Here is a 20,587-nt window from a genome sequence, read left to right as displayed (position 1 = left end):
TGCAGGGGGGCTGGGGTGCACTGGTAGAGCTGGGAGTGCAGGGGGCTGGGGCGCACTGGCAGAGCTGGGAGTGCAGGGGGGTTGGGGCGCACTGGCAGAGCTGGGAGTGCAGGCGGGCTGGGGCGCACTGGCAGAGCTGGGAGTGCAGGGGGATTGGGGCGCACTGGCAGAGCTGGGAGTGCGGGGGCCTGGGGTGCACTGGCAGAGCTGGGAGTGCAGGGGGGTTGGGGCGCACTGGCAGAGCTGGGAGTGCGGGGGGGCTGGGGTGCACTGGCAGAGCTGAAGGTACGGAGGTTGGGGCGCACTGGCAGAGCTGGGAGTGCAGGGGGGCTGGGGTGCACTGGTAGAGCTGGGAGTGCAGGGGGCTGGGGTGCACTGGCAGAGCTGGGAGTGCGGGGGGGCTGGGGTGCTCTGGCAGAGCTGAGGGTACGGAGGTTGGGGCGCACTGGCAGAGCTAGGAGTGCAGAGGGGCTGGGGCGCACTGGCAGAGCTGGGAGTGCAGGGGGTTGGCATACACTGGAAGAGCTGAGTGTTGCCATGCCTCCCACACCTGAGTCCATAATCTTTCTTGCCTCCCCTACTTTATATCCCTGTTCATGCCCCGCCCCATAACCTCCCTCCCCTCGCTGCAGCCCCAACGCCCTCTGCTCCTCCTTCCGCACTCAACCCTCCCCTAACAGCCCTTCCTTTCCTGTAAGCAGTCACATGTCTTTTTCCTCCTCCCACCCAAAGACTAGTTCAGTTTTCACAAAATAAAATTGCCAGCCATGATCCACAATTCCTGCCACCTCCAATCATTCAGTCCAAAACTCTGTCTTACGTGGGGGGCTGTGATTAACTTACCCATAGTTCCCTTAATGGAAGGGTGAGCTCACAGCCATCCAGAGGGCTGGGATTCATCCAGGCATTAGTACCTCCCTGGTTAGCATTACAAGGCAGCAAAAGGGAACCATTGGGAAGGGGGCGGGGGAACGACTAACTCAGGAGCCCCTTGGTTAAATGACCCCAAATTAGGATCACTAATGCTACCCTATGCCCCTATGAGGCATACTAGATTTCCAAGGTTTCAGAGTAACAGCCATGTTAGTCTGTATTCGCAGATTTCAAAGCCAGCTGAATAAGTGTTTGGATTTTAGTGTACTTGCAAAGTTCGAGCTTTAAAGCATATAAAACAACAGGAATGGAAACCCTTTGGCCTTTTCCCTGTATTTGGGAAAGTGCACATAAAAATGGATGTTTTATAAAATACTGTTCTCACTTTGGGTTCCCCAAAGATTTAGTGGTACGTTCCATGTGCTACCTTGGGTAAAACTCAACAGATTGAGACTGTTTTGACCTGCAACATAGGAATAGTTTGATCTCTAGCTCTGGGCAAAAAAAAACCCCACCTGGAAACTTTTTAAAAAATTGCTATTTTTTCCCCTGCCCCAAACCGCTCCAAATTTGAGTCACTAACCCTACCCTACCCTACCCTCCCCTCTCCTGAGGCACAACGAACCTCAAAGAAATCCAATTAAGCAGGTTGATTTTAGAGGACTTTAAAAGGTTGCCCTTTAAACAGACACATCATTAACTCTAGTGGCACTGCTGCACCACTGTAATAATTTCTCAGATCCCAGGCAGGTATGTGCAATAAACTTGGAGATAAATAGGATGCCTGTGAAAGCATTCAGGTGCCTCTGTACAGAGGGGCCATTTGGAAGTTTATGAATAGGGTGCATATAAATCTATCTGTATCACTAGTGGTGGGTGGACTTCAAAAAGGTTCGGATGAATAAATATCCAGAAGTTTGGCGTGTTTTATACAAATCACAGAGCCCTTTGTATCTTTTTATCCAAGCTCACATTTCCCCAGAGATACCCAGGTGACCTCCCTTCACTCCACAGCCCTAGGATTGCTACCTTCATACTGCCAAAACGTGCATCCCGTGCACTGTACTTCATGGCCTCAGCTGCCACTCCCCCATCAGGGTGACGGTCCATGGAGTGAATCCACTGTTGCCACCTCTTCTGTGCCCTTCACACTGAAGTGACATTTATTAAGCTTTCCCCTGCGTTGCATTCCAGAGGGACTGTCTGAGATCTTGCATACTATTGAGATCAAGGGTGAAATTTTTAGTTATCTGAATGACTTAGAAAGCTAACTTCAATTTTCAGAAGTGACTTGGGAACTTAAGAGCCTAATCCTCATTGAAAGTTCATGGGATTTGGGCACCTTAGGCACTAGAGAAAATTGTACTCGAAGAGGCACAGCATACAAACTGATGGCAACAGCAGGGCTGGGGCCAGGACCGGATTATGTAGGAGCCTTCAGCAGGAATGGAATAGAGGACTAAGGACAGTATCCCTTGTTGGAAAGAAGGATCATGGTCAGAGCTGCAGTGGGAGAGAGGTGAGGAAATGTTGTAGAAAGGACCAAAAGTTCAGGCTGGTTCTTAGTTTGCCCAGACTTGTTTTCCCATCTCAGAAATCTTCCCATAGTGGAGGTCACATGTATCTCTGCCATTTCTGGAGAGACCCTCACCCAGAGGTGCCGGAATAGGGGAGGCCAGGGGGCCATGGCCCCATCACTTTTTAAAGTGGGAGGGCTATGCTCTCCCACCTTTTTCTTGCATTAAAGGTGAATGACAGGGGGAGGGGGTGGAGAGGAGCAAGTGGCAGACAGGGCCTCAGGGGACGAGGTGGAGTGGGGGTGGGGCTTGGGGAAAGAGGAGGGGCAGGGGCGGGGTCTCAGGGGAAGAGAAGGGGTGGGGCCTCAGGAAGAAGGGGTGGAGCAGGGGGTGGGGCCAAGGTTCGGGCACTGTTGCCCCCCACTTCTAGGGAGCTTCTGGCACTCCTGTCCTCATCCCCCTGCCAGTAGGACATCTATGGACATACTTTATGTAGACTCCAAGTGTCTGAAAATTGAGATACAGTGACATCTGCATGGGAGTCAGGCATGTCACCACTGGCCTAACCAAACTGGCACATGACACTATCTTGATTTGACTTCACCACAGACTCTGCAGCTCCTGACAGCAGCATCTTGGAGGCCATGGCTGCACTGCAGAACTTACAGTGGTGCCGCTGCTCCGATGCACCTGCGCCATGGTAATGCTGCTAGTGCAGACACTCTAGGTCAAAGGAGAGAGCTCTCCCATTGCTAATTATTCCAAGCCCCGCGAGCGGTGGTAGCTATGGCAGCAGGAGAAGCTCTCCCGCTGACATAGCACTGTCCACACCGGCGCTTAGGTCGGTGTAACTTACGTCACTTGGGGGGGGTGGCTTATTCACACCCCTGAGCAACATAACTTATACTGACGTAAGCTGTAGCGTAGCCATAGCAAACATCTAGTGTCATCATGTTCAAACATGCCATGATATTCCTCCCTATAGCACCACTTTCAGAACAGGTTGTGTGGCTGTGAATTGACTCCTCTGGGAACCTGAGACAATGATACAGTAATGTAGGTGGGATTTCCTTACCCATTGAAAGTTACCAGGAAGTGGAGATTTTCCAGCCAGGGGTTAGTAGCAGCATTTGCAAATTATTAGCAGTAGTAAAATAGCATTAGAAATAGTAAAAATATTCTAACTAATAATGAATAGGAAGCTCAGTCTGTTTAGTTGATCAAAGAGAAGATTGAGATTGACTTGATTACAGTGTATAAGGAGCAAATATTGGGTACTAAAGGGCTCATTGAGCTAGCACAGAAAGCTAGAACAGGAAGTTCAAGCCAAACACATTCCAGTTAGAAACAAGGCATGCATTTCTAACCGAGGGTGATCAGCCCTGGAACAAGCTACCAAGGGAAGCGGCAAATATTCCATCTCTTGAAGTCTTCAAATCAAGACCAGCCTGGACTGTCAAACCCAAGTTAATGGGCTCAGTACAGGGGTATCAGGGTGGCCTGTATTATACAGGTCAGACTAGATGATCTATTGAGCCGTTCTGGCCCAAAAATCTATCAATAATATTTTGCACGTCTATACTGGCTTTAGTCTGAGGTTCACAAAGCATGCTACAAACACTGATCTGCCTAGCTTCCTAGCAGAGTCTGAATGTAGAAGGTGAGTCTGTCAGCTGCCCCAGAGCTCCGCACAGCGCATTCAGGAGTGAGTGGGACAAGGCTGGCTGTAAGCTGCCTTTGGATGCCCTGTTAGAGGGGAGTCCTCCAGCTCAGAGGTGTCTGTATTCCGCCTTCTGGGTAATCAGTGCAGTACAGATGGGGAATCACGCAGCCCTAGTCTGCACAGCCCTCCCTCACACAGATGGGGAACTTAGTCTGGGCCCCTCTTCATGCAGTAACACATGCTGGTGTGTTTGTGTTTCCAACAAGGGAGGGAAATGTTACAATCAAAAAGAAAAAAACAACATCCTCTCCATTTCTAAAGTGTTCAGAGAACATTCCACTTTTTAAGCCCCCCCCCCCCCCTTTCAAAACAGGTAAATCTAGGACTAAGGCAATTTGACAGTGTTCCTTTAAACAAGTAAACACAAGAAGTTGAAATGCAGCCCTTTTCTTTTCTTGTTATTGCCACTGAATTATTTGTTTATCCATAGTGTATCCGCTAAGCATACACTTGGCAAGAAAAAACAATTCTATTCTACCCCTGAGCAATAGTACAGAGTTAATCTGTCAACATGTGTTTGAACTATAAAGCTTTGATCATGCTAAATGTTGCATACGGTTAAAAAAATAAACAATTCTTCCCCTCTCCCCCGTAATTTATCTGTAGACTGGTAGAAAGTACTAGTGTGAATTTGGCAGAGGGAAGATGTCTGTTTTCTATGGAGTATGGAGAGGTCAGTAATTCAGGCAGCATTATATAAAAACTAGCATGCCCCTCTGCAGCTAGTACATCACATTCATCCCTGGTGTAACTTCAGTGAAGTCAGCAAAGTTATGCTGGGGAGGAATTTGGTGTCTAATTCCCTTTTCCTATGTGAGCCAAAAATGCGGATGCTACAATGATTATGTCAGTAGGTCTATCCATGAATCACAGAAAAATTACACATAAGAACTAAAGTGCTGACCGTAATCTAATCATCCTTGAGGTCAGGTTGAATGTAGACATTTAAAAATATATCAGGACGACTGAAACTTTGATGGGGCATATATAATGGAATGGGAGAGAAACAGGAAACAGCCCCAATCTCAAGCTTCCAACTTTCTTGGTATCTCTTGGTCTCTGATCTGTTGGCTGATAGGGATCTAGCAGTCACTGTAGGGCCAACAATTCTTTTCAGTCTAATGAGTACGAGGATCTTCCCCAGGATGAGAGTCCAGGGCAAACTATACTGGTGGGGGGTTGACAATGGGAGGCTCTAAAGTAGTGATACTCAGACCTCAGTGGTTCAGGAGCCAAATTAGCGATCAACATTACCCAAAAGAGCCACAGTCATGTGACTTCACTGGTACATTTACTATTATATCTATATCTATATTATTGTCACTGCAAAATGACTGACCAAGTATCATTATTTTATCAACTACAATTGGTTAGTAATATAGTAAAACCATCCTGATTGGTTAATAATTAAATCACACAGTGTTTTAATATCATGTGCCACAAAGAACCACAGGAGACATATTAAAGAGCCACTTGCAGCTCCCGAGCCTCAGTCTGAGTACTGTAACTGCAGAGTGTGTAAGACACAAAGACTGCTGCCAGCTGGAGCCCAGCTGACTGAATAGGAGGCAACCCTGGCCATTGTGAGTCACCAAAGGGTAGGCAGCCTGTGCCAGGAGAGGGAGTTGGGTGATGAGAGAGCTCATTTGGGGTCAGAGAGAGAGAGGTCTGTGGGCTAGACAGAGGGATTGGAGAGTCAGGGTCAGGTAAGGACAATGTGGGGGAATTACCTAGTTAGGCTAGGAGAAAGGGTGGAGAAGGAGAACGAGTAAGAAAGGAGCCTTTATTGGTTTTGGAGAAGCATTTGAATTGTTCAGGGTTAAACCTCCAAACTCCAACTTTTGAGGTTCAATCCTGTGGGTCAAGTTAAAAGAACCTTCCGACAAAGCAACTTTTCCGTCCCTTTGGACTGGCCTTGCCAGCAACATGCTACGTGCATCAGTGCTAAACGTCATGGTTCCAGTGCCTCCCATGTGTAACTCTGCCCCGCAACACTGAACCCCAATAACTAGACACACTGAGGGATCTTGTCCAGGCATTTCACTGGTTTGCAGCTGCCTGAGCCACAAAGCGAAATCTCTACCTGTTACACCATTGTAATGACCGGAGCGGAGTTCCTCTGGATTTGCACTTGTGTAAATGATGGCTGAATATGGCCCTAGGCTTGCAGATCATCCTGGTGCAGTACTAGTGACTGGGGGCGTCATGAGACCCCAGCAACTGGACAGGGGCTTGTTCCAGTGCAACTTTATTGTCTATCCCTTACCATGGAAAACCATTGAGAATGCTCTCTCCATAACCCTAATACGACAGGTTCCCCTGGAAGAGTGCTGGAGCTTCCTGCAGTGCCTCTGGGGAGTAATGGCATTAGGTGGAGTAGGACACTTGCCGTGCACCACTTCCAAATAGCTCTATCAACCTGTGGTACCTGCTGCCAGTCTGTGTACGTAGTGACAGTAACACTAGTCTCCAAGAAGGTTGCTCGGTAGTACAAAGCCTGCCTGCCCCTCTTGTCAGGTGGCAGCTGGTGGAGGTGATTAGCAGTGGGCAGGTGAGTAGGAAGGTGACAGGCCTAAAATGAAAGGATGGGTTTGCTGACACCTGGCCGCCTGAAGATTAGAAAAGAACAGAATATTGATATAAAGGAAACCTGATTAAACAAAGCAGAGATTAAATGGAGGAACTGTACATAAAGCTTTTAACTTTATTTTTCCATTCATCACTATGCACTTTTATTTCTAACCATAGCCTCGAGGATGCTGCCAGATTTGTTCTGTGATTTGTCCCCTTTTCCTCCTCCAGATGTCCAAATGGATTCTTCGGACAGAGATGTTTGGAAAAACTGCCTTTGCGATTGTACATGCCAGATCCTAAGCAAAGTATGTTTGAAGAGAAAAAATGCACCACACTACTTAAATCTCCTGGGCACAGCGCAGCACTGGATTTAGAGTGGTCTAGCCAGGGGTGTGTTTTGATAGAATGTTTGGGTTAGGGAAACAGGTAAGGGATCAGGCTGAAAGCAAATCATAGGAATCGTGGAAGGGATCTGAGGTGGCATCAGGAGGGGCCGCATTTCAGTCCACTTCGATATCATTTTGCTATCTTGTTTCTCTCTTTCTGGTTTTCTTTCTTTCGTTAGGTGTCCGATCGAATTCACCGGGGATCGGTGTGAGCACTTCGCAATGGTCAGCTTCTCCAGTATGTCTCTTTCTACTTCTCTTTCTCCCTGATTATCGTAGCACTGTGTGACATCTTTAAAGCAGGTTCTTCCATTCCTTAGGGCCTTGTTCTCCTCTTTTTGTGCCCGTGTAGCTCTGGCTGACATTAATGGGAGCTAAGTGAGTGCTGCTAAGAGGAAAATGAAAGCCCTCGCTGTCTCACAATCATTTTGAATGGTTCTTGCTTTCACTTGTAAACGAACATAATGTAGGATTTTACAGTTTGCTCTTTTCATGCAAAATCCAAATAAGCAAAGATTTTCAAGTGTGCTGTGGAGAACAGGTTGAGTGATAAGAAACCTCTATTAACATTATTATCACATGAGGAACTGCTTTGCACAATACACAGGAATCCTTTCCTTAACTTTGAAAGTGGGATCTGTGAGTTTCTCTGTACCAATTTGGGAATGATAGGTAGAGTTGGGCTGAAGATCACCAATTATTTCAGAAGAACGGCCATACTGGGTCAGACCAGTGGTCCATCTAGTGGAAACATCCCCTGTCATCCAGTCTGAGCTCCTGGCAGTCAGAGGTTTAGGGACACCCAAAGCATGGGGTTGTGTCCCTGACCATCTTGGCTAATAGCCATTGATGGACCTACCCTCCAGGAACTTATCTAATTCTTTTTTTGAAACCAGTTATACTTTTGGCCTTCACAATATTTCCTTGCATTTTTTCAGAGACTAGGCTGTGTTTACTTTTCCAGAAGCTAAGCGAAGCTTCACTCACTGTGAAATTGATATTGCCCATTGCGAGCTTTGGGTCAAACCCTGACGTCTTTTCTAAGGGCTGGATTATGGCTGTTCCTTTCAGAAGTTCTGGGTGGTGCACCTCCTGAAGGGGTGTAGCCATAGATATCCCTCTCTAAGACAGAGTTCCTCCCACATCTCCCCATGGAATATGGCAGCCTTACACTGATGCAGGACAGTGCCTGACTTAGATGACTGAATTCTTCATTTTTACTAGGTCCCTGTTTAGACAAACTCCTTTGTATCCATGTCAGCAGGAGTTTGTAGTGTGAGTGTAAAACTCAGGGCAAAATTCTGATCTTGGTGTAAATCAGGAATAAGACCATTGAAGCCATTGGACTTGCTGTGGATTTACACCAGCGTAACTAAGAATCCAGCCACAGTTACGGACATCAGACATTGGCCTTTTCAAATGGCCAATTATGCAACCTTTACATGTAGTACATATGTGAGTAGCCCCCTTGACTTGAGTGGGACTGCTCATGTGAGTAAGTACTATGCAGAGTGAATAAAAGTTGCAGAATCAGGCCATTTAATTAGCAGCATACACTCAGTTAAACAAAATGTGCAAGCATTTGTTGTGTCCAGTCACAAAGTGTGTGCTCACTATGCGATCCTTGCTACCTGGCTTACAGTTGTGGTCCAAGTTCTGGTAGGTCAGCCAGTCTTTCAGAATTTGTGCATTTCTGAGATTTGTGAACATGGGCTGGGAGCTTCTAAAATGTTTGCCCAGCTATTTCTCCTTAGTTTTTGTCATTGTTTTGCTGCTTTGCAAAATATACACCCCGTGCAATATAAGGATTTAGGGCATTGCAGAGGATGTATTTTTAAAACTTGCTCAGTTCATCCGGCTATTATTTGCCCCTAATTTTCGTCAAAGGAAAGCCTTATAGCTAAAGAACACCAGATCCTTATAAGTGAAACTATACAAAGGGGTCACCATTGAGATGTCATTATTTGCCAACGGACACCACATACCCAGTGATATCTAAGATCTGTCCTTACAAATTCCTAGACCACCCCTGTTTCTCCCTCTACTTATAATAGTAGATATCAGTAGTAACTATGTAGTAACAGCTGGGAAATGTTAACTTTATAATAGTTTCTACTGCATGCACAAACAAGATGCAATGGGCTTTGTCAATGAGGATTTGGCTAGAGATGAGTGAAAATTGGATTTCTGTCCCATGGAAAATTTTGCTATTTTAACATTTTGTTTTTTTCCCAAATTGGAATGCAAAGTTTAAATATCAAATTTTTGCTCAGAACAAAACATTCCAAACAAATTAAATTTGGAAATGGCACAATGTTTTCTTTCAGCATTTTTGATCAAAATTATAATAATTTTGATATTTCCGAATCAGAACGTTTTATGAACTGACTCAAAATATTTCATTTTATGCTAGTTCAACATTAAACCACATTTCCCGATAGTAGGACATTGACATGTGGGAGTTATAGTTCAGGTAGGACTCCTCTATTCTCTCCTATGGGCTCCCTGGCCAGGCCACATTTGCTATGATCCACCCACAGCTATCAGAGTAACAGCCGCGTTAGTCTGTATTCGCAAAAAGAAAAGGAGTACTTGTGGCACCTCACTTAAGGCTGTAGCTCACGAAAGCTTAAGCTCAAATAAATTGGTTAGTCTCTAAGGTGCTACAAGTACTCCTTTTCTTTTTACCCACAGCTATGTGACTCCCATGATGCACCATATCACTTGGTCAGAGGGGAGACTGTAGTGCATCATGGTTTGGTCAGGGAGAGGCATCATAATTTTTGCAAAGAAGTTTTGCCATTTTCTTGCAATAAAAATAGCTTTTTTGTTAAAACAATGAGTTCTTATCAGTGAGAAGTGCCTTTTGTTTCGTCGGAACATTCACGGGAAGACCAACTATGCTTTGATTTTTTTGCAAGACTGTAAAAATGTGATTTTTTCATTGTTGGTGAGAATTTTTTGTTATATTCATGGTTTAAAATGACACTGTCAACTTTAAAATCACATATTACAATCTAACCCATTTCTTGACCTACATCAGTTAATCACCCACTGATTATTAAATGTCCAGGTTACCTTTCAGTAATTATTTGTTTATTTTTTTACATTTGTCTCAACTTCAATAATAATAATCAGAGAAGTGAGGTTCACCTTTATTTATAGCTGGTTTCATTTCCAGATTTGCAGTGCTGCAATGTTTGGATTACAGACATGGCAGAGGAATGTGTATTTGGTTTCAAATTTTTTCCAAATGGAAGATTTAAAGGAAAAAAATAACATTTCTCTTGGGTTTTTTTGTTTGTTTGTTTGTAACAAAATCTAAATATGGGGCCCAATAAAAGTTAGCACTATGTCTTTAATTATCTTTCCACTTCATGCTATGCATGTGACGACAGATCAAAAACTGAAACAGACTCAGATGGTTCCAGAAAAATTTCCAGGGAAAATAAAAGAAACATGCCTTGTGATTCATATTCTGAGCAGACTGTCAATGAGTAACAAATCATTAAATAAAATAATGAATCATTATGACCACTCTAACGCTTTATTAAATGCTTATTAGTTTTTTTAGATGCTCGTATCCTGACTAGAGCCTCTGTGTGCTACTGCAATATAAATATTAAATAATCATTGATGCTGATGGCGAGGCATAACCCAAAGGCTGAGGCTGATTCTTTGCAAACTGATATAAATTCAGGACACTAACCTGACATGATGATTAGACCCTTTTGCTGCATCTAGGCCAGATACTTAGGAGGATGTACCCAGGGTTCCATCAGGCCAGGTGTAGAGTGCTTCCTGAGAGTGACTGCATCCTGGCTGGGCTAAACCTTGGAGTCCATACTCTGTATTTACTCAGTCCTTGCTCAGGTAAAACTTCCATTGACCTAAGTAGATGCAGGATCATACTATCTATTTGCCAGATAGCACTGGAGGTTTGTTCTTCTCTGCTAGTCAGAAGAATCTGTTCCAGACACTATGATATGGAGAAGCTGAAATAATTGGATGATTTCTCCCCCCATAGAAAGATTTTCCACTTTGCTCTTATGATCATGTGATTCAGTGGCTATTGCGAATCCCTAGTGCTAATTTTTGTCCTTCTGTAGTACCTCCAGAAGCTGTTGTCATGAGAAATTCTAATGATATTTACTGCTATGTGACAATACAGTTAAAATATTGAAATTCAGTTTTTCTGTGGATCATGCTTATATTATTTCAGTTTTTCATCTGCTGGTGGGGGGATTTTTTCCAGGTCAGTGCAGAGAAACTCACTGAAATTAGCACTATTGGAAGAAATCTGGAGATTCTTAACTCTATTTTGATTTAGCCCTTATGCTGGTGAATGGCAACTGATGTCAGCTGGTGTTTGCCTGAGTAAAATTTGAGTAAGGATTTCCAGATTTCTCCACAGAAGGTTACACTGAATACTGCATTTAGTTATTTTTTGTTGTAATGCAAAAATAATCAGAAATGTGTGGAAATACTGGAATGAAACCAAAAAGTATGAATAATAGTTACTTATTTAACAGAACTGTGGTTCTTGGAGATGTTTTGTCCATGTGGCTCCCACATGTGGTGTTATACATGTGCCCCATAAGCAGCAAACATGGGAGCCACAAGGACAAATACTCAAATTAGAACTGTTGTTTTACTTTATTTATTGTAGCACCTTTCATGCAGGGTGCCACAAAACATCTTTAGAGACATTTGCAAAAACAAAGGGTTAAAATGGCAGAGGAAGGAATGACAGATTTACTGCAATTAAAAGGTATCTAAGATACATATCAAAGGATAAATAAAATAAATAAGGTCCTGATCCTGCACTGGATGCACACGTTAGGATCCCTGTGACCATGAAGAGCTCTGTTGATTTCCTTGGGCTCTGCACAGGTTCAGGCATCCAACCTTGTGAAATATATTGTAAGATCAGGACCTGAACATCTAAAGTTGATCATGTTTAAACAAGTGGGATAGAGGTGTTTGCTGTATAGATACCAACGGGACTGTGACCTACATTAGAAAGACATTTAAATCAGTTTTAATTTAGATTGAAGGAGAATAAGTAATTAATTTTAAATGCATACCGAATATAATTAAATATATAAAAGAGAGATGTACCTTTGATATTTTAGAGTCTATTAAATGAAAAGAAATAGTCTAGGCTTAACTCCACTGTTTATGAATCATCAAATCATTTTGTGAAAGTATTTTTCATTTCATATTCTTCATGTTTATGTGTAATTATGTCTCTGCACAATTATAATTACAGTGTATATAATAATAATAATATATATACAGCAATATGGATATTGTAATCATCAGATAGATTGCAAGCCAAGAATATTGAAACATACAGCAATAATCATATCTTCTGCCAGCTTCTAAAAGTCATATCGTATAGCTGTGATGTAATCAGAGGACCGTGAGGGTCACAGTGTGAAATATGACCTCAAGTGTAAAACCTCAGTAAAACAGAATGACTTTGGCAGCATTTTAACCAATAAAAATGTAACGTGCAAATGAAGAAAAGTTAGCTTTCCTGATTGGCTGAGTTGACTTTAATGTCACTGTCTTACCACCTATTATGCCTGCTTTCTCCCCATCCCACTGTTCATAACAATAGCTAAATCAAACTGTAAGTTTAAAAGAATTACACTATTTGTGTTCCGTGTTTGTAATTTTTCGGTGTTTCCTTATTAAGCCCATGCTGTATATTGAGGTGCCAACAGGCTTCATCTCATGCATATCAGCATCCTTTTATATCTTTGCATAATCTTATAGTGCAGTTATCTTCCCCCACCCCCTTTAGCCCCTTGACTATATATGGTAGAGTGACTGGACTGGAAGTTTACAGTACAGAGCTATCATTTCTGTAGCCTGAAAAGGTGATGAATGTTGTGACATGGTGACTCGGTGTTACCCACAAAGTCTCTTTTGCAACGTAAGGGACAATAGTTTCCCGTTGAAAATTTAAAACTCCAGTGTGTGGCCCAAATTCTGCACTCAGGTATAATTATCCACCTCCCATTGACACCAGTAAGAGTTGTTGGCCTGTATTTGTCCCCAAACATGGGCCTTATCCAAAGGCCTTTGAAGTCAGTGGAAGTTTTTCCACTGAATTCAGTGGCCTTTGGATGAAGCCCCATATACTTGCATAGGAATATGTTAAAATAGTTTTAAATCCTTTGTTTTAAGCATACTACCATTTCGGTTATACTCTGCTCAGGTGCCCAACCCTACCTCAGATCACAGGACTCCGTAATAACAGCAGCTTTCTTGGATTCTTGAGCTTAGAGAGGAGTGAAATTTTGTCTGTTTCTTTTGTTCACATCCACTTCAAAATGTTTCTTTCGCATAAAACATTATTAGGCACCACATGGTTGCACTACATATACACCAAAATATTTTTATTTAGATTTCCGCCATCTTTTGCTTCTGTTTTCCTGCAGTATAACCATGTAGCCTGAAATGCAGCAAAAGAGCTAGGTCGAGACTCAACAACGTAATTTGCTAACAAAACGTTACAGCTGCATAGCACTGACTGCACAATCCCTACTCCATAAAACCATTCCATTGGGTCTGATATGCGTTGTTACCATATAATCCTGTTCCTTAAGGAGCCACGGCTTTGGATGTACTGATGATCTTTCCTGGCTGAGGAAGCCTCTTAAAGCCATAGCTGCAGCAGCTATTGTCTTTTGGGTAGAGTCTTCTCTCGCTTTTCCTGACTGAGCTGTCACAGCACACTTAGCCAGATCTCATGGTTTTCAGTTTTATTAGCATCACTAACGGACATCACAATGTCCAATCCCAGGTTCCAGTTCCATTAGTTGCGCAGATTGTTATAAACTTTCTCAAGATATCTGGCCAGCACAGCGGGACCTAGCCATGTGATGATGTGAAGTGATATAGGGACAAAGCACAATCAGGTGGTCAGTGATCACAGCTTGTAACCTGTCTCCACTGGGAGCCTGTACGTCATAAGGGTTTTATCAGCCTTTTCACTTACATTATAGCACCTATTCCCATACGCGGCTGGAAGTCCATACTGCACTTACTTCTCTATAACCTTGGGAGGCAGGTGTCTGGGAAAACCTGAGAGTGCTAAGTCCACAGAACATGGCATCTTAATAGGCCTTCATGTGCTAAGGTCATGGGAGTCATAGATTTTGAGATAAATTCTCAGGTGCAAGTGACAGAATCATTTTCAGGTTTAGTCCGACACTTCATTCATCGAAATACGCCATAGCCTGATATTCTGTGATATCTTGAACAGTGGGGCATCGTCTTCTTGTTGGCATTAAGGTGACTACATGTTCCTCAGCCTAGGCAGGGACAAAACCCAGTAAGTCAAAACATGCTGCCACTGTGTCTTCCCAAAATTTAAAACAAAATTGCTTCTCAAAAGGAAGACTGAGTTAATCTAACCAATCCCATCGTCTCCTAACCACTCAGGTTATATTTCTCTTCCTCTTGAGTGCTTTACCGGTCGGGGAATCTCCAGCAAAACTGAATTAATCTTGATGATATTCTTGCAGCTGCAGGGACGTTGCTGCTGAATAAATATTAACAATAAAATGGTCAGAGATTCTCCAGTATGAACACGTCACAAGTTCAGGGTAACTGCACCTGTATTTCCCTCTTCATAGTCTACTCCAGGAGCATCCAGTCAGGTCTCCAGCCACCACCTGTCTCTGGGCCTGGACCCTTGTCCCACTCCCTTATGACTATGGGTTTTAAGGCTGCCCAGCTCCCTGCTTTACACTGTGATCTCTCCAGTCTGCCAGTGTCTGTGCATTGCTTTCTCTCCGAGGGCTATGACCAGCGTATTGCCAGCAGTTACAAATTACCACCCAGCTCTTTCTAAGCAAGCACATTTATTCTTAAGGTTAAAGCATTACAGAGAATACATAATAAAAACAATAAACAGATTTAAACACACACACCTTATCAGAAGCCACCTGCCAGTCTTATGTGGCCCTCATAGGCCAGTCTTTCCAACCCTTCCACAAGGGTTGAGGCCCTTCTTGGACAGAAGCACCTGTCCGTTTTTTGAATCAGAAAGAAATCCTGTGTCAATTCAAACTCAGCCTTTTAGACTCAGTGACTCACCGAAATCGCCCCCCACTGTTTTTAATTCCTGGAGGAGCTGAGGTGACCTTCCCCCACGGAATAGAATGCAACCATACATCAACCGTTCTGACATTTAATAAATGGTCCCCAAAGATACTGCATGGGGTTGCAATATCTCTCTCAGAATATTTACTGGATTTTCTTTGGGAAGTCCGAGTTTTCCTGGGTTGGATTCTCATCTCCCAGGGAAACGCTAAGAGTTGTGATTTCTGCATTTGTGGTCAGGTCTTAGGCTCCTCTCAGTCACCCTGGTGGAATGAGGGAGTTACTGTATTGAAGTCAAGGAGTAATGATAGTAAAACCAGTGTAAGGGGAGAAGAAAATCAGGTCTTGTCTTTCCTTAGTGAAGGAGCTAAACCCCTAGTGGTCCTTCCCAAAAGACTGCACTGTTTAATACTCAATCTAGAGTTAAAGGCAGCAGCAAAACTCTTCAAAATACTTGACAAGTTTCCCTCCAGTTATGCGTCAACAATAAAATGTCTCAGACACAGGAGGGACTATTTTGTTTCCATCTTCAGCAATACCTCTGCTTGCATGTGATGTTGTCACCATGATGACTCCACTTGACCTGGGGAATTTTATCAGTGGATCTCATGAAAGCACCCATGCTGGGACTTGGGGACAGTTTTTACCTTCATTTCTCTGCACATGTCTATGCTTGTGTCACCAGGGCTGGTACCAAAACCACCGCTGTTGCAAAGATGACTTTCTGAAGAATCTTAGGGCTAGTTTACACTAGAAGTGCTACAGTTGCACTGATGCACCTGCACTTCTGTAGTGTGTCTGGTGAAGATGCTCTGTGCCAACGGGAGAGAGCTCTCCTGTCTGCATAATAAAACCTCTGTGAGAGGTGGTAGCTATATCGCTGGGAGAAGCTCTTCCGCCACATAGCACTGTCCACACTGGTGCTTAGGTCAGTGTAACTTAGTCACTTGGGGGGTGGTTTATTCACATCCCTGAGCAACATAAGTTATACCAACATAAGTGGTGGTGTGTACAACCAAGCCCTTAGTAACAATATTGGTCGCCATTTCTTGAGATCATATCTGTCCTCCTCCATTTTATTCAACAATATCCTAAGGGACTGGGAGAGCCTTCTTTTTCAACCGTCTGCTGAAAAGATTGCCAGAGCTCTGGTCAACAGGTCCCCAAGGGTTTTGTAAAACACAGAGATAATTCCCTCACACCCTGGTGAACTGGAGATATTGAAAAAAATAGTGCTATAAACAACATCCTTTCCAGTGAAGACAATTCAGGGATCAGCATGTTAACTCAAATGTCTATATTTAAATTTTATCCAGCTGAGATTTGTGGAACAGTTTAGAATTTTGTCACACAGTGTAGAATTCTGCTGGGTCCATTTATGTTTTTTTTCTTCTGAGTCCTGAAAGTTCACCTCAAGTTTACTATTCACTCTTTTCCGGAAAGAAATGACATCAATCTGGTGGAGAACCCAGAGTCCTGTTCATCTTGCTGTTGATTTTTCTAAGTGTGTATTCTGCTTTATTTTCTGCTTGATGATGATATTAAAGTTGACGTCTGTGACCTAGAATGGAGCTAACCTACACTAATTTCTGATTTAACCTTGTATAGTCCCCATTTTTCTTCCAGATTTTGTACTTAGCTTCTTTTAAAAATTTAATTTTGAGAAGTCAGTTGGTGTCTTCCCACCAATCTGCAGAGAAATCATACAGCAGCATCTTCTAATCCTTAGAGAGAGAATAAACTTTGCCCTGAATTTTGTAGTCCCATAAGAGCTCATTATTCAGGCCCTTTTTCTAAGTGGAGAGAGATGTATTTATTGCACAGTGCTCAGTATAGTGACATGGAAACGTGGAATGGAAGAGATTTACTTGAGCAGTCAATGTTGTGGAGTTAGTGTATATCCCAGCAATTTTGCTTTTGGTGGAACTTTTATGAAAATGTACCCTGGATTTCTCGGGGTATGTGAGCTATATGAGTCTGTTAGGTTCTGTTTAATGTGAATATTTGAAGCATGGCCATCATATGTGAAGGTATGTAACTGAACGTTGCTGTCCAAGTTTCTCTTTCTGTAGTTGAAATCGCTTCTGAAGATGTGGACCCTAAAAAGTATTATTGAGACCTGGTCAGAACCGTGTGTTGAAGACAGTTTTGCCCTGTTATAGCAGCAAAATCATTTTTATCTTAAGGTGAGAAGGGGCGAGGGATAACCCAGTACTTGCTGCAGTGGTTATTTCCCTATTGTAGACAGGGATAGATAAGACATTATACATTCAAAGGTTTCAGAGTGATAGCCGTGTTAGTCTGTATCAGCAAAAAGAACGAGGAGTACTTGTGGCACCTTAGAGACCAGCTAATTTATTTGGGCATAAACTTTCATGGGCTAAAACCCACTTCATCAGATGCATGGAGTGGAAAATACAGTAGGAAGATAGATATATATGAAAAGATGGGGGTTGCCTTACCAACTCTAATGAGACAAATCAATTAAAGTGGGCTATTATCACCAGGAGGAAAAATCACTTTTATAGTTGTAATCAGGATGGCCCATTTCAAACAGTTGACAAGAAGGTGTGAGGAACAGTAGGGGGGAAAATTAGCATGGGGATATAGTTTTTAGTTGTGTAATGACCCATCCACTCCCAGCCTTTATTCAGGCCTAATTTTGATGATGTCCAGTTTGCAAATTAATTCCAGTTCTGCAGTTTCTCGTTGGAGTCTGTTTTTCAACTTTTTTTGTTGAAGAATTGCCTGTAATAGGTCTGTAATTCAGTGTTCAGGGAGGAAGAAGTATTCTCCAACTGGTTTTTGAATGTTATAATTCTTGACGTCTGATTTGTGTCCATTTATTCTTTTTATTCTTTTCATTCACCTGCACATCTACCAATGTGATATATGCCATCATGTGCAAAAAATGCCCTCTGCCCTGTACATTGGCCAAACTGGACAGTCTCTACGCAAAAGAATAAATGGACACAAATCAGACATCAAGAATTATAACATTCAAAAACTAGTCGGAGAATGCTTCAACCTCCCTGGACACTGAATTACAGATCTATTGCAGGCAATTCTTCAACAAAAAAAGTTGAAAAACAGACCCCAACGAGAAACTGCAGAACTGGAATTGATTTGCAAACTGGACATCATCAAAATTAGGCCTGAATAAAGGCTGGGAGTGGATGGGTCATTACACAAACTAAAAACTATATCCCCATGCTAATTTTCCCCCCTACTGTTCCTCACACCTTCTTGTCAACTGTTTGAAATGGGCCATCCTGGTTATCACTATAAAAGTGATTTTTCCTCCTGGTGATAATAGCCCACTTTAATTGATTTGTCTCGTTAGAGTTGGTAAGGCAATCCCCATCTTTTCATATCTCTCTATCTCTCTCTCTCTATATATCTTCCTACTGTATTTTCCACTCCATGCATTTGATGAAGTGGGTTTTAGACCACGAAAGCTTATGCCCAAATAAATTTTTTAGTCTCTAGGGTGCCACAAGTATTCCTCGTTCTTTTTATAAATTCAAAGAATGCTTTGCTTTCTGGTAGTAGATGCAGGGATAGACATTTATTAATCTAAGAAGGTCCCCTTGGGATCCACATCTTCTATCAACCCTTTACCTGGACGCTCACTGGTTATGTTCTGTACAATAATCTCATCAGCATGCTCCCTGCACCATCATAAGGTTCCTTTCCATATACAAAATAGGATGGCCTCCTCACCGGTCACTCTTTCCTGGGAAAACTGCCTTCCTAGAGGATCTTCTGATTCTGAAACAATTTCCACCTGCAAGCCCGGTGTCAGACACCACATCCCCATTACACGTCTCGATGAATTTCTCAGCCTTGTGCAGTTGCTCCAGAATGTTGGAATGTCTACCATCATTGACCTGGAAACAAGCTGGATACAGCATTGCGTATTCCCACACTCACTCTGCTAATTGACATCTAATCTTCCCCAAAGCTCTCCTTTTCAGCTGATTAGTACTATCTTCCAGAAAAAGGGCCATCCAGATTTATCAGTGGAGATTGATCTTGTTTGTAGGATGATCAGTCATAATAATAAATACCATAGATTTAATAGCAACTTCCAGTTAATTGCAACATATTGCCAGGACCCATTCCTTTGAGTAAGCACAGCTGAGTGCTTCAAGTGTGTGCTATGGCTTCCAAACATGTGAACCTAGCTTTCACTGATGAAGTTTGGGTCCTGGGGGGCCTACGTGAGCCTGGTGCTAAGCAAGTGAGAGTAGCTGAGTGGTTTGGTGTCTCAAAGTCTGTTGTCTCATGTATTCAGAAGAACAGCCAGAACATCTCACAGGAGCACAGCAAACTGAGGCCACAAGTGCCAATGTGAGGGAAAGGAGTCAGATGCTGGTGAAGTCCTATGGCTCCGGTTTCAGCAGAAGGTTGGCCAAGGTGCTTGACTCTATGGGATGATGCTGAAACAGAAAGCAAGTCAGCTGGCGACAGAGCAAGGGAAGGAACAGGGAGCTACAGCTACAATACATGTGTTGCTTGATACATGTGCTGCTTAATTGACAATTGCCTGGCTCATTCAGCTAATGTAGAGGTGTCACACGTCATGTTAAAATTCTTGCCTCTGAACACAACCTCAGTCATGCAGCCAGTGAACATGTGTCATTAAAAATGTCAAAGGTCATAGCTGTGCTTGTCTTAATGCACAAGTTATTGCCTCTCTGGATACTGACCCACACCTGCGAGTGGTGGATGTTGCCAAAAAACCCAGATCTGATTAACTTCATCTTGCTACAGAGTCAGAGGCCTCTGTTCTCCCCAGACTGTTCTAAACTAAACTTCAGAAACGGCAGGTTTTCACCAACTGAAAATGGTGGACACTAATGTGCTGGCCAGTGCTTCTGTTCCTGAAAACCCAACCACAGGGGAATTGGAGGCCATTGTTGAGTCTGACAGTCATCTGGAGATAGAAGGGGAGCTTTCTTATACTAAACTCCTGGAGACAGCAGTGGCTGGAAAGCCCCACCAGGCTGATGAGGCACCAGAGGATAGTGTCTCTGATGATGAACCCGAAGAGCATTCCCCCATGGAGCAGCTATGTGCAGAGAATATTTTTGGCAGGATATGCCAGAGTCGTGGCTTTGAGAACGGTTCTGACACTGCATGCAAACCTGAGAAAGATTTGCAGGTGGAGGTGGCAACGTGCAGAATGCAGAGAACATTGGACAAATTTTGTTCTTAAAAAACATTTTTACTGGTATATTTTTTTGTATTTGTTATAAAATCTTTTGCTGCTTTAATTTGTGTGACACATAAGGAACACTCAGTACAGTACTGTTCAGCATACAGAGACATTGTACTGCAGGTGTTTGATACATTTTCTCTGGGGTTTTTCAAAAGCGTTTGCTTCATAC

The 20,587-nt window shown here is 43.1% G+C and overlaps 1 protein-coding gene across 1 annotated transcript in view; it reads left to right on the top strand.

The window, feature by feature from the left end:
• The window catches only part of NRG2 (neuregulin 2), a 321,919-nt gene that overhangs the window by 265,263 nt on the left and 36,069 nt on the right, over positions 1-20,587 (top strand). The window contains exon 6 of the mRNA XM_077824244.1: positions 6,916-6,992. Within this exon, the coding sequence (XP_077680370.1) occupies positions 6,916-6,992 (77 nt within the window). The remainder of the gene's footprint in view (positions 1-6,915; positions 6,993-20,587) is intronic.

Source organism: Eretmochelys imbricata, chromosome 8, assembly GCF_965152235.1.
Source record: "Eretmochelys imbricata isolate rEreImb1 chromosome 8, rEreImb1.hap1, whole genome shotgun sequence".
Classification (NCBI taxonomy): Eukaryota; Metazoa; Chordata; order Testudines; family Cheloniidae; genus Eretmochelys; species Eretmochelys imbricata.
Note: the sequence above shows the minus strand (reverse complement) of the source record. Positions and strands in the feature narration are given on the sequence as shown.